Raw genomic sequence first — 13557 nt, 5'->3', positions numbered from 1 at the left:
CACTTTTGTATGAGGGAAACTAAAATCTATTGCAATAAATCTAAAGTTACTTGAATTGGTGACTATAGGAATAGTCACTTCAATAGGTGACTGTAGGAGACTGTCATAGTGTTCCCTGGCTGAAAAGTTGATTTTATTTTCAGGTGTTGTTTTTAAATGCATACTTTAGTCCCTGGATCTGCTTCCCTCCTCCTGCTGTTATTGACAAAACAAAGCAAAAAGCAGTCTTGGTCCCAAAAGAGCAAGCTAAATTTGTGGCTAAATTGAGCATTGTCAGCTAACACCTTCAGATTTTAGGATCTCCAGTGTGTGATGCCAAAAAAGACTCTTGCATCTCAAGTTAAATTTGTCCTGCAGGAAATCAGCTGGACTGGGGTGCTGCAAATCATTAACTGAGCAACTCTGGTCCTTTGCAAGAATGACTGTTGTGACTGGTTCTGTGTTTTCCTGCTCTGATGTTATTCCCCTCACTTCAAATTGCAACCTGTTGCAAATTTGGCTGTTGTGAGGGCTACTTGAAAATGAGGATCCATTTTGTTCATCTCTAGCTGGCACAGTGTGCACCAAAAGGATGGAGCAGCAGTTACTAATGGTAGTATAATTGAAGAATGAGAAACTGTAATCTGGGAGAGGCAGGATGTGTGAAAGCCTACAGTGTTTGCATGTTTTCAGAAATGTCTGTTGTAACTGCTTTCTCTTTTCTGTGCTGCAGTTGAAAGTGAGTTAGAGATCTTGGATAGGATTCTTTGTTTCTGGCTTCTGTGTTCATCTGACATTTTTCCACTCTGATTCAAAAGACAAAGGCCCTGGTGTATGTATAGAACAATTGCTCTGTTTATTATTGTTACTGACTTTTATGTGGCAGTTCACGAGTCCAGCAAAGGCATTGTTGTGTTCTGAGCAAACAAACCATTTCCACAGCTAACTTTTGAAATAAGTGCAATAATTAATTGGCCTGTGAGACATGTTAGGTTTTTTGAGACAACTTGGAGCAGATGTAAAAGCTAAAATGGAAGCAGGGTGTGCTGTAGCCTTTTTGGACCTCTTCACTATTATAGAAGATGGAAGTTTTTCCACTGGTAAGGGGAGAAGGTTTGGCTCTCAGCAGTTTACCCTGTTAGGCTTGTTGTTTGCAGAGAGGTTACTTAGGAATTACACACAAAATTAATTTTTCTTGGGTTTTCTTTATAGGCATTATGTGAACTTTGTGAAATCAAGTTTGGGAAAACACACCCTATGTGCAGTCTGGTAAGTGTGTCCAGGCTGAGGTTTTTTCATGTTAAAAGAACTGTGTGACTTCTTCTGTTGTTGGTATGTGCAGTCCACACTGGTAATGTTCTTCATGACCCAGAACAGGCTACTTGTAGTATCTCATGCTAGGCAACAGTTCAAAGTAACCTGGTAAAGGGAGCCTTTTTCCCTAAAAATTAAGAAAAACTGGGACAAATAAGACTGACTTAGAGTGCTGAAATACTGAGGGGATGTTTCTGTTCAGCTAGCAGCATGCCTGAATGTTTAAGAAGTGAGGGCATGTGGCAAACACCAAGAGATGACAGTGCAGATTAAGTACATTTTTTTGGTTAATTTTGGTTAACTTGCTATTTGTTCTGTTTTCTAGGTTGTCTCTTTGCCCTTGTGGTTGCCTAAATCTTTAAGCCCAGGTGCAGGAAGAGAGCTGCAAAGACTTTCCTACCTTGGAGCCTTCTTCAGTCTCTCTGTCTTTGCAGAAGATGATGTAAGTATTACAGGAGGATGTTGATAGCAGTGTAGTGGGACTTCTTTGTTTGGGGTTTTTTTCCTCAGTATGTTTGATACATTTCCCAATATTCATTCTACTTGCAGAACAAAGTCGTTGAAAAGTACTTCTCAGGGCCTGCCATCACTCTTGAAAACACCCGGGTTGTTAGCCAGTCTTTGCAACATTACCTGGAATTAGCAAGGGTAAGTGTTCTCCTGTTTAAAAAATTTTAAAAAAAAGGAAAAATATTGTACATCTTTTTTGTTCCTGACCTAGGTTAAGAGTATAATCTAAAATAATACATTTTCTGTATTTAATAACAAATCTGTTTGGATATGGCTGAAGGGAACTGGAAAAAAAATAGCTCTACAAATATTTCTCTAAGGCTGGAGGCCAAACTGGAAGATGACAGAGTGGTTAGTCATGGGTTATATTTTGTGTTTAAGGATGAATAAAAGATGGGTATTGTGTGTGTGTTGCACTAATTTCATCTATGTTTCTTTTCTGTAACCCATTTCATAGCTAATATCTGCAAATATACTGTTGACAGTAAGTCTGTAACAGAAGTTGTAGTTAGTTTTGTGAAACTTCTAGAACATAAAAATATGGAGGAACAGCAAATGGGAATGCAGTGTTGGAAACTGTGTGCAAACCTAACAAAATTTTTACTTCAAATTCCAGCAAGAGCTGTTCAAGATTTTACACAGTATTTTACTGAATGGTGAAACCCGGGAAGCAGCTCTCAGTTACATGGCAGCTGTTGTCAATGCCAACATGAAAAAGGCACAAATGCAGGTAAATAAAGGGGATGCTCTTCTGTAATTCCTGGTCATGGTCCATGCACATATAGCTCCAGATGGCTTCTGCAAGGGTGGCTCTTGAGTGGAGGACAGAAGTATTTTGAATGCCTGCTACAAGAGGCAGGAAACCCTGTTGTCAGTCTTTATCTCTGAATATTTCCCATTTCTGAAATTACTCCTTTCTACCTAATTGATCAGTTTGGTTTTTCCCCTCTCAGGAGTGACATGTCCCTTCTTAGCAGGGATACTATATTAGATGTTTAGAGCTTTGCATTCCCCCTCCCAGGCCCACCCTAGGAGAGCTTCTTTAATTGACTATGTTTAAAAAACTTCTTTCCCAGCTGGTGAGTTGCTGGGCTGTGTTTGTATGGTTCTGTAAAAGGAGTGATGCAGATATGAACTGCCAGGCTTCCAGTGAAATAACAGTTTTGAAATAAGTTATTTTGCCATTGTTTAATAAATGCACTTCACTTCTTTCCTGTGATAAAATCCATCCATGAATCCTGACCAGCTGAAGTTTGCATCATTGTTGTCTTCAAGTCCCTCTCTTAAAAGCAACCATTTGGAGCCATTACTAGGGGTATTTTGGGAAATTCCAGTGAAGTAATAGAAACTTTATGCTCATGAATTTGAAGCTCAGCAGCTGTTTGAAACTGCTGTCTGTATCTGTGGAAACCCATCTTTGAAAAGAGGCCCTTTTAATTTCTTAGTTCTACTACTACTTTTTATCCATTTGTTCAATGTTCTTGAGAATGAGTACTTGAACCATGAAGATAGTATTTAAGGAAGTGACCTTCCCATATCACAGAGGTGCAGATCCATGTTCTTAATAATTTCTCCTTTTCTTTGACCTTGAATGTTTCACTCATATTGAATACTGTTGCAGCTCAAACTACCCTTGTGCTTCTAAGCTTATGCCTTCAACTCTTTGCTTTCTTACCCCACAGACAGATGATCGTTTGGTGTCTACAGATGGCTTTATGCTCAACTTCTTGTGGGTACTACAGCAACTGAGTACGAAGATAAAGCTGGAAACAGTTGATCCCATGTACATATTTCATCCCAGGTGTCGTATTGACCTCCCAACAGATGAGACAAGAGTGAAAGCAACAATGGAGGATGTTGCAGCCTGGATTGCTGAACTTTGTGAGTACTCCTACTGAGATGTGTTGAGCATTTACTTAAGACTGGAGGCACATGGAAAGACTTGATTCCAGCAAATTATTCCCCTGTTCCAGAATGCTTTTTTGTGGTGCTGTCTGTTCCTCCTGGTTTTAAAGAAAGTCGAGTTCAAGGTCTCAACCCTAATAAGGAGGTTAATTCCTTCATTCTTCACCTATATTGCTTTTTTGTTTGTTTGTTTTCTAGACAGGGATCCCTCTCCATTTTCTGAGCCCAAATTCCCAACAGAATGTTTCTTCTTAACCCTGCATGCCCACCATCTCTCCATCCTGCCCAGCTGCCGCCGGTACATCCGCAGACTGCGGGCCATCAGGGAACTCAACAGGTACCTGAGAGCTATCTGACAGTCTGTTCATTGCCTTCACTCCTAAAATTCTTGATGCACACCTAATTCAGCCTGGGGTTTACCATTTGAAAAACAATCTAAGTAGAAGTTATGCTGTTGATATGAAAATCCTGCTGTTCTCCATTCCTCTGGGCATCAATTCAAACAGACTCTTGTAGCTGCTAAACCTCGAAGAATACTCTGTTAAAATTAGAAGAGACTTTTGTATCATCAGTATTTTCCATTGTTTATAATTGCAGCCATGGCATTCTGGTAGATGTTCCTTGGCAGTAATGACTGTGAGTTCATTACAGGATTGTTTTTGGACTGTGTTCACAGTGATTTCATTTCTAGTTTTTAAAGCACATGCAGGCCAAGAACCTGGGAAGCTGCAGAGAGTGGAGTAGGAAGAGTCAATGTATCTTAAAGAAGAAATAGTTTTCATGTAAAACAGCCAGTGGATTGCTTGTAAATAACCCATACATTTGGCTTGAGAAAGGGATGGCTTCTATTTCCTTTTTTAGCATTGTTGGGAAGGAGTTGCTTATGCAGCAGTCTGCATCTAATGGTGCAGAGTGAAGAGCTCTTAGTGTTCAACATCTTCCATGAATTGCTCAGTTGACTGCAACACCAGGGAGCAAAATTTGGTGCTAGTAATGAAGATATTAGACTGGACAGTTTTGTGTAGGGAGAGATTGATTTGGAAGAAAATTTGTGTTTAGAGGAGGGAGGAAAAGGGACTGTATTAATGTAGTTCAGTTTACTGAGTTTTGTTCTAAGCAGCTGCCTTTCCTAAAAAGGTTTGAGATATGGAAAAACATAGGATTTTTAAAATGTAAATGGTTTATGTCATGTACATGTTATTTCTCTCTCCTGTGGGCAGTGAGTGTATGAGTAAGGGAGTGGAGGTGATATCAGTCACCTTGATTTTTCTGGTCCTTTTGCTGGCAGGGAGTTTATTGTCCTCCTCTGCAAACCTGAGTTCTGTGGGGAGTGAAGCATGAGAAGGGAAAAACAAAACTGGAAAACATCACTTACAATAGTGGGAAGTGGGAAGATACACAGGATGCAGACTTGTACCTTCCTTGAGAAAGGAAAAGTGTTCCTAACAAGTCCTGTGGGCAGCCACCTTTTTCTTCCTTAGCTGATTCTGTATTCCATTTTTCTTTCTGATACCAGAAGATGAATGGGATCTCTAATTATCTTGTTAACTGTACCAGCCCTTCTTTGTGTTAGGGTTAATTTGAATGACATCCTTTTAACCTTCCTTTAGGCTGAGTGTAGACTGGAGTGTGGAAAAAAAGAAATGCATGTAGTGTGTACTGTGCAGGTGTTCAGTCTGTATTCAGGAAAGCCGTGTTTCTTGTTATGGGGTAACTTCTTCCTCCTACTTCTGTATGTCCTCAGTATTTAGCAGATAAATAGGATAAAGTACATATCCCCTCTGTCATGATAACCAGTTGGTGCATGTTTTCAGGACTGTAGAAGATCTGAAGAACAATGAAAGTCAGTGGAAGGATTCTCCTCTGGCCACCAGGCATCGAGAGATGCTGAAACGTTGCAAGACACAGCTTAAGGTTTGTAAGTGATTCAGTTCTCAGCTAAACACCTTTGTCCCCCTGTCTGTGTGTTTCCTTGGTGTCCTAATGTTTAAATTCAACTTCCCACTGATGCTTCTTGAAAATGGTGGGTTTGAAGCTATAAACCACGTGAGCTTGTTAAGATTTCAGTTTTGACTGAGCAAGATGGTGGCCATGGTACAACATGATACTAATGGTGAATTTAATAGTCAAGGTAACACCCAGATTAACTTAAGCAACTGCTTCTCAGAAAGAAGACACTTCTCCTGTTGGAGAGCAGCAAAGGGGTTGTGATTTGTTCAGGGGTTGCTCTGCACATGCAATCCCTGCCTGTGTTACAGATAAAACTCTGGGGTTCCTAAGCTCATGTAGAATCCTTGCAAAGATCAGTATACTGGGGGCCTCTGTCCTGCTTAGGTGTTCCTGGTAAACCTGACACAGATTTTCTGACCTGTATCACCAAAATTACTTTATTGCACATTTTCCCCCTGTTCCTATGTTATTTCTTCCATTGTGTGCATAAAGCTTGTAAAAGGCTCCTCTGTCCCTGCAACTCTGAAGTATGTGCATGGTTTTCTTAATAAGTTGTTGCTGAAGTGCCCTGTTTTCTTCAAATAACAGTGTATTTTAAGAAGACACCATTGTATAATTGTCATAATTTACAGATATATGGTTTGGCTTGGGTAGACTTTTACCTTCCTTGTATGTTGTCCTGCCCTGGATTAGTTTTTGTATGCATATTCTGCAGAAACTGGTGAGGTGCAAGGCTTGTGCAGATGCTGGCTTGCTGGATGAAAACTTTCTCAGGAGATGTCTGAATTTCTATGGCATGGTGATTCAGCTGATGCTTCGCATTCTTGACCCTGCCTACCCCAAGTGAGTGTCTGTAAATTGTCTCAGAGATATTGCAGATCATGTTAGGTGGCTTACTGACTCCAACAGTTCTAGGATTGGTTTTTTTCACAGTGTCTGCATTCTTGCATGGTTGTTACTTTACTTGTGTCAGTGACACACACTCTGGCATGGGCTGTATACATCATAGCTGAAGGTTCAGGTGGGGATTCAACCCTTGGGTATGTTCAGCACGTTTGAATTACTGACATGGGTTTTTACAAAGTCTGTGTCAGAACTTTGATGAAGTGTTCCCATAGGAGAATTCCACAGTGACACTTTCTGCTTAATCCTGCTATTTTACTATCTTATTTGTTGTCTCTTTTACTCTACAGCATAAAACTGCCTTTAACTCCTGAAGTTCCGAAGGTGTTTGCAGCATTGCCAGAGTTTTACGTGGAAGATGTTGCTGAATTTTTATTTTTTATTGTACAGTAAGTGAAGTTATATCTAAAGGAAATACCTACTGCCATTTACCCCTGCACGGATGCACAGATAAATTTAGGGTGTGAGAATAGATTCCTGGCTATTCTGTAGTTATTGTTCTGCCACTGCTGCAGGTACAAGGCCAAGATGAGCTCCAGAGTCCCTTCTAAACTAACTTTATTTTGGAAGAAAGTTCAAAGTGGTTTTGGTCTGCCTCCCCAAGGAATTTTCTTTAGCATTTGGAGTTTGCTGAGGCCTTTTGATCTCGTTATACATCACCAGAATAATATTTTTTTAAAAGTCACAGCTTAACAAAGTAGAAAATTCCCCCATTAATAAGTTTGCTGGGAAGAAATGCATTTGTGTAGGTTTAGCAGTGTAGCTGGGCATGTGTACTTGCCAGATGAAATCCTGAAGCTGGTGACTTTCTTCCTGAAAATGTACTTTCAAATTCAGCCTTTGTGTTGTTTTGATACCTGCGTTTGCCTTTGAGGTGCTGTTGCAGTGGTATTTCACAGCAAACTTGTTATCATGCACAAGAAACCAACGTGATTGTGTTTCAGGCTAAAATTCAGCTGCCAGTGAACAGCTGGCAAGACTTTTCTTTGAGAGAGTCAGAACCTGGTGTATGTAGGGAAAAATGAGAAATTGTGATAAAATTACTGAACTTTTCCTGTTGCTAAGGAGTGATCTGCACTTGAAGTATATGATAAAACTTCTGTAGACAATAGAAGGTGGAGAATTCTCCATTTATTTTCCTTATCCTCCTCTTTTCAGATATGCTCCTCAGGTACTTCAAGAGCCCTGCACTCAGGACATGGTGATGTTCCTGTGTATGTAGGGAAAAAGGAGAAATTGTGATAAAATGACTGAATTTTTCCCATTGCTAAGGAGTGATCTGAACTTGAAGTATATGATAAAACTTCTGTAGACAACACAGGGTGCAGATTTTTCCATTTATTTTCCTTATCCTCCTCTTTTCAGATATGCTCCTCAGGTGCTTTATGAGCCCTGCACTCAGGACATAGTGATGTTCCTTGTTGTGATGCTGTGCAACCAGAACTACATCCGAAATCCTTACTTAGTGGCCAAGCTGGTGGAAGTGATGTTCATGACAAACCCAGCTGTTCAGCCCAGGACACAAAAGTTCTTTGAAATGATTGAGAATCATCCTCTCTCCACTAAATTGTTAGTACCCTCCTTGATGAAGTTTTACACAGGTAAGTGCTTGGTCTGTAGATCACTGAGTGTGCAGTAAGCAAGGAGCACTGTAAGGCAAAAGGCTGAGTTAGTTTTAGTAACCTTGAAACAAACAAACATGAGAACTTGTGGTGTGTTCCTGGTGAGGAAGAGCTTTGATTTCAGGGTGTTTTTTTTTCAGATGTTGAACACACAGGAGCCACCAGTGAATTCTATGATAAGTTTACAATTCGTTACCACATCAGCACCATTTTCAAAAGCCTCTGGCAGAATATAGCTCACCATGGTACCTTTATGGAAGAGTTCAAGTGAGTAAGAAATTGTGCATGATGCTGCTCAGTCTCATGGAAGCTGAGGAGGCCATTGCCATTGGGAATGGGTGATGCTGCTTTCCAGATGTTTAAAGGTTTCTAAACTGAGCTCTGGACACCACAATCCACTAGGCTTGGGGAATGGGAGGAAAACTTGAATTATGCAGTGCAGAAGGAGTGTTGGTGGGGTCCCAGTCTGCTCTGCACACCCATTTAGGCTGCCCTGGTAACTGTGTTTCAATGTTTCCAGCTCTGGGAAGCAGTTTGTTCGTTACATCAACATGCTGATAAATGACACAACTTTCCTGCTGGATGAGAGTCTGGAGTCCCTAAAACGGATCCATGAAGTTCAAGAGGAGATGAAGAATAAAGAACAATGGGACCTGCTGCCCAGGGTGAACAGAGCTGTTTTTCAAAATGCTGTTTACTTATTTTTATTTTTTAATGCAAGACCATTAAAAAAAACCTTTTAATAAGGAGCAGAACCAAAGAGCAGCTCATGAGAAGCAGTTCTCAATGCTTTTTCTTGCTGCCAGTATAGCCATGGTCACTTGGGATGACATTGTGCTAAAAACCATCATTCAGCACAGTTATGTTGTGGCTGGCAAAGGGTGGGGTGTGAAGTGGAAACAGCATGAAGTTTAGAATTCCTGTGCACTTAAATCTGAGTGGAGAAAATGAGAATTTAACCTTCTTGAGGGAGGTTTTGGAAGGTGCTTGCCAATTGAATTGACTTCATGGAATAGAAGCTTTTATTTTGTTAATGCATTGATCCTGGGTAGACTTGATGTGGACAATTAGAGTCCTATCCCTCAGACCTTAGCCTGATTAAACTCTAATTGTGTGTTTTTACCACCAATGTCAGGTATTTCTATTTTAAGTTTATTGATTTTTTTTTTTAAAAGAGGTTGAAAACAAAAGCTATAAAAATCTTGTTTGTTAAACTTATTCTGGTTTGCTCTTTGGAAGCTTTTGTTCCTATTTATGCCTCCAAGCAAGGTAAAGCCATTACTTGAGTGGCAAAGCTGGTACATCATCTGCAGATTGTTCCAGTGTGGTTTGCTTGTTACTTCTGAAGGTGCATATTTTGGAGGGAACCTCATCTGACTCAGATCCCAAGTATTGGGATTTAGATGGAAAGGAAGCAGGAAACAATGCAGTTGTGCAGCTGTGAGGAGCAGTCACAGGATGTAAACAGACTCAGCAGCAGTGGAGTCTTGTGATGCTATCTGCAGTAATTTTTAGTGTTGCAGGGTTGTGGAGAATTGGTGAAGATTTTTCTTCAGTATTAGTCAAAGTGAGCTGTACATTGAAATAAAAAGTATATAATCTGGATTTTGAGTCTGTTCTTTTGTCAGTCTGGGTCATGTTAGCATTATGGCTTGTTAGGGTTTTGTTTGGTGAGGATGTAAGAAACTCTGTGGGTTTGTAACCCCTAAATCTTTATTTTCTAGGATCAGCAGCAGGCTCGGCAGTCACAGCTGGCTCAGGATGAGCGTGTGTCTCGTTCATATCTTGCCCTGGCAACAGAAACTGTTGATATGTTCCATATCCTTACCAAGCAGGTTCAAAAGCCTTTTCTCAGACCTGTAAGTCCTGCTCAGATTTACTGTGGCTTCTAGCCAGTATTTCTAGGCAAAAACTGTTTGCATGAATGTTCTTTGAACTGGAAAGGGTGCATAAAGAAAGGCTTGCTTCCTCCAAGACTACAATATTCTATTTTTATTAGTTAATGATTCATGATGTTGCTGTATGCATATCTGGTGAGAATTATCTTTATCACTGCCTTCATGCTATGATCTGTGTTTCACTCTGGGCTTGCAGGAACTGGGACCACGATTGGCTGCTATGCTGAACTTTAACTTACAGCAACTCTGTGGCCCCAAGTGCCGTGACCTGAAAGTTGAAAACCCTGAGAAATATGGGTTTGAACCAAAGAAGTTGTTGGACCAACTGACTGATATTTACCTACAGCTGGATTGTGCTCGGTTTGCTAAGGCAATTGCTGATGATCAGGTGAGCTCCAAACAAAATGAAAGGGGAAAGGACAAAAGCACTGTGGGCAAACAGGACTTTGCAGAATGCTCTTCCAGGGTTTCATCTGACTTAGGTGCTGCCACCCAGTTTCTGTCATATGTGCTTGCAATTAGTTTTCTTTCAGCAGATCTCCTCTGTTCATGTTCTGTCTGCTCTTCATAGGTGGGTGTGTGTCAAGTTAAAAGTGTTTTGCACACATAAACATCTACAGAACTTCACACACATAGGGAATTTCCTAAGGATTCTTTGGTTATTTGCTTACAGCCTGGTTGTAAAGTAGCAGAAGTATTTGTCATAAATTTTTCCAGGTGGGAAAACTGTAGCATAGAGAGTTCTGCCTCCCTCCTTGCTTCCTCATCAAGAACACCTGAAGCAGGCAGAGCTGGCTCTGTGTAAGAGCCTCATTTAACAATCCAAAGTGCATTCTCTAGATGAACAGTTTGCAAGTTGTATTCCCTTTTATATCACTTTATTAAATGGCTGTGTAATAAACTGGCAAAACCCAACATTCATGAGACACCTTTGAACTCCTCATGGTAACATTCAAACAGAATGTTAATTCTTAAGGTGGAGAAGATATTGCACACACTCCTGTCAGACTACTCAACTGCATCTCTCTCTGCCCATGTCTTAAAATACAAACTTTTCAAAATCTAGAGAAAAAAAGGTTCTCAATGACTACTTAAAATTCTATGGGAGCTGTTTTACAAAACATGAAGCTGTATTTGCATGTCTAGTGAAGCAGAGGTATCAGTGTAACTCTGGATCTGTTTTCTGTAATTATTTAAGTTCTGGTAATTGGAGATAATACCAATAACACTTCTGAAATAGACTTTGCATGTATATAATGAGCATACAGTATAATTTTTAATGCTGTTGGGTGTATATGAAAGTGAGAATGTTACCTGTCATTTGTTCATCAATGTTGGCCACAGTAATGACATGAGGATTAAAAAGAAAGAAATCTGCTGGTGTGGGAACTGGAATAAAGCTTAATTAACAAAGTAGCCCTTCATTAAAAGAGGGGAGTGAGCAGTGTCTTGGGAACAGTCAATGACAGGAAAGAAACACCAAGGAAATGCACTTGGTTAATGGCTGCTGGTATTAGGAGAGGAAAAAACCCAAGCAAAACCAAAACAAACAAGAAGTTGCTTGATCACCACAGGGTCTCTCTAAAGCATTCTGATACATCCCCTGTTTGCAAATCCTTGCACGTTTTAGAAGGAATCTGGAAATGTTTATAAAGCCCTGGGCATGTTGCCATCCTTCTGTTCTCTGGGGACCAGAAGGGAGCTTGGGTGGGCACTGCCTGTCCTCAGCACTGAATGGTATTTCTTGGGGTGATAGAGTGTAGATGAAAGAAGTAGGGCTGTGCTGAACATTTTCAGATCATTAAGGAAAAAAGAAATCTGTGAGACGTAGTGTGTTTTATTATGTAATTCAGCCTTACCCTGCTGTCAGTGTAAGTAACAATTTTTATTAAAAGGCTTATACCAAAACATGGCATTGTGAGCTTAAAAGAAATGAGTGTCTTTAGAAGATGAGAAGCTTTCAATAGTCCTAACTTTTTCTTTTTTTAACATGAAAGCAATGCTTGCTTCAGTGGAAACTACAGGATATACATTTAGTCTCTCTGAATTTTGTACTATACAGCTGCACAGTTCTGCTTTGGTTGGCAAGTTTCCAGCATGTATGAGCTCCCCTCTGAGATGCCTTGCTATTTTTGCAACATCATGGGGTGGATTTCTTGCTTGGTTTTGTTTGGGTTAGGAGAAAGAATGACTTCTTTCCCAGTACTGCCTTCCACATAATCAGAGAAGTTAAGAAATAAAAAAACCTTTCACTTTTGTGCTATATTTTCAGCAAGGACTTAGTGAGAACAAGAATACAGTTCTAATAATTATAGCCAGCCTCTCTTGTGGCTCCCTCATTTGCATTAGGGGATATTTCCTTTTTTTTTTTCCTTTGGCCCTGAACAGTTCCAGTGCCAGTGGACCAGTTAGAAAGTGTAAGTCTACCCCAGGGGCTAGATGAAATGTTAATGCTACTTCTGTCTGACATAATGTTGAGTTTTCACTGGTGCCTCCCTTCTGAAGCTTTAAAAAAGCATTAAAAGATCTGTAGAATTCTTCCAGTGTGGTGTGTTAGGGTACCACAGCTCAGCAAAGTTGTCTTTTTGTGCTTTACTTGTAGAGGTCCTACAGTAAAGAGCTCTTTGAGGAAGTTATCTCAAAGATGAGAAAGGCTGGAATCAAGTCAACCATAGCAATAGAAAAATTCAAACTGCTGGCAGAGAAAGTGGAGGAAATTGTTGCCAAGAATGCCCGTGCAGAAATTGATTACAGTGATGCTCCAGATGAATTCAGAGGCAAGTTGAGTTTTCTAACTACTTATTTTCTTAGGAGAAAAGGGATTTCTTTTGTTACTTTGATTCTATCTAGGAGTATACATTAGTAGAACCTATGTATCATTTATGAAGCCTTGCATCCCACTCTACTTCAAATAAAGAAGTAAGCACAGAGATCTAAGAGTTTCTTCCTTTTTCCCTGGGATTGCTCTGTCCAGTCCTATTTTTGTGTGCAGATAAAATCTGTAGCTATTGTCTTCAATCTAATAAGCAGCCACTTGTGCCCTTAGATCCCCTGATGGACACTCTGATGACTGATCCTGTGAGGCTTCCATCTGGAACCATTATGGACAGATCAATCATCCTGAGGCATCTGTTGAACTCTTCCACTGATCCTTTCAATCGTCAGACACTGACAGAAAATATGCTGGAACCAGGTATCTGTTTAAGATGGAATTGCTGACTGGGGAAGTGGTTTGTGTGCAGTTTGCTCTGTGTACTTTCAAAAAGACTGGTGAGGGGTAATGGTTCTGTCATTTAAACTTGCACAGTGAAGTTCATTCGGTCTTGTTTTCCCTTTTTCTGGGAAGAAACCCCACAGTTTTGCCTTGATAACTGCTGGGTTAAAGGATGTTGTTGTTGAGGCAAATGAGTCATTTGTTTCCTGTGCAGCAAGTGCACTGATAGAGAAGAAAATAGCAGGAGATATTCCTGATCAGG

The 13557-nt window shown here is 40.2% G+C and overlaps 1 protein-coding gene across 2 annotated transcripts in view; it reads left to right on the top strand.

The window, feature by feature from the left end:
* UBE4B (ubiquitination factor E4B) overlaps positions 1-13557 on the top strand; it is a 36568-nt gene that overhangs the window by 21272 nt on the left and 1739 nt on the right. For both annotated transcript variants that reach the window (XM_030463622.1, XM_030463623.1), the window contains 16 exons: positions 1192-1248; positions 1619-1735; positions 1843-1941; positions 2420-2533; positions 3486-3684; positions 3907-4045; positions 5523-5622; positions 6374-6501; positions 6852-6950; positions 7927-8162; positions 8324-8450; positions 8704-8848; positions 9908-10042; positions 10278-10469; positions 12684-12858; positions 13128-13274. In XM_030463622.1, the coding sequence (XP_030319482.1) occupies positions 1192-1248; positions 1619-1735; positions 1843-1941; positions 2420-2533; positions 3486-3684; positions 3907-4045; positions 5523-5622; positions 6374-6501; positions 6852-6950; positions 7927-8162; positions 8324-8450; positions 8704-8848; positions 9908-10042; positions 10278-10469; positions 12684-12858; positions 13128-13274 (2209 nt within the window). The remainder of the gene's footprint in view (positions 1-1191; positions 1249-1618; positions 1736-1842; positions 1942-2419; positions 2534-3485; positions 3685-3906; positions 4046-5522; positions 5623-6373; positions 6502-6851; positions 6951-7926; positions 8163-8323; positions 8451-8703; positions 8849-9907; positions 10043-10277; positions 10470-12683; positions 12859-13127; positions 13275-13557) is intronic.

Source organism: Calypte anna, chromosome 21 (assembly GCF_003957555.1).
Source record: "Calypte anna isolate BGI_N300 chromosome 21, bCalAnn1_v1.p, whole genome shotgun sequence".
Classification (NCBI taxonomy): Eukaryota; Metazoa; Chordata; class Aves; order Apodiformes; family Trochilidae; genus Calypte; species Calypte anna.
The sequence above is the reverse complement of the archived record's forward strand: the minus strand, read 5'-3'. Positions and strand labels throughout refer to the sequence as shown.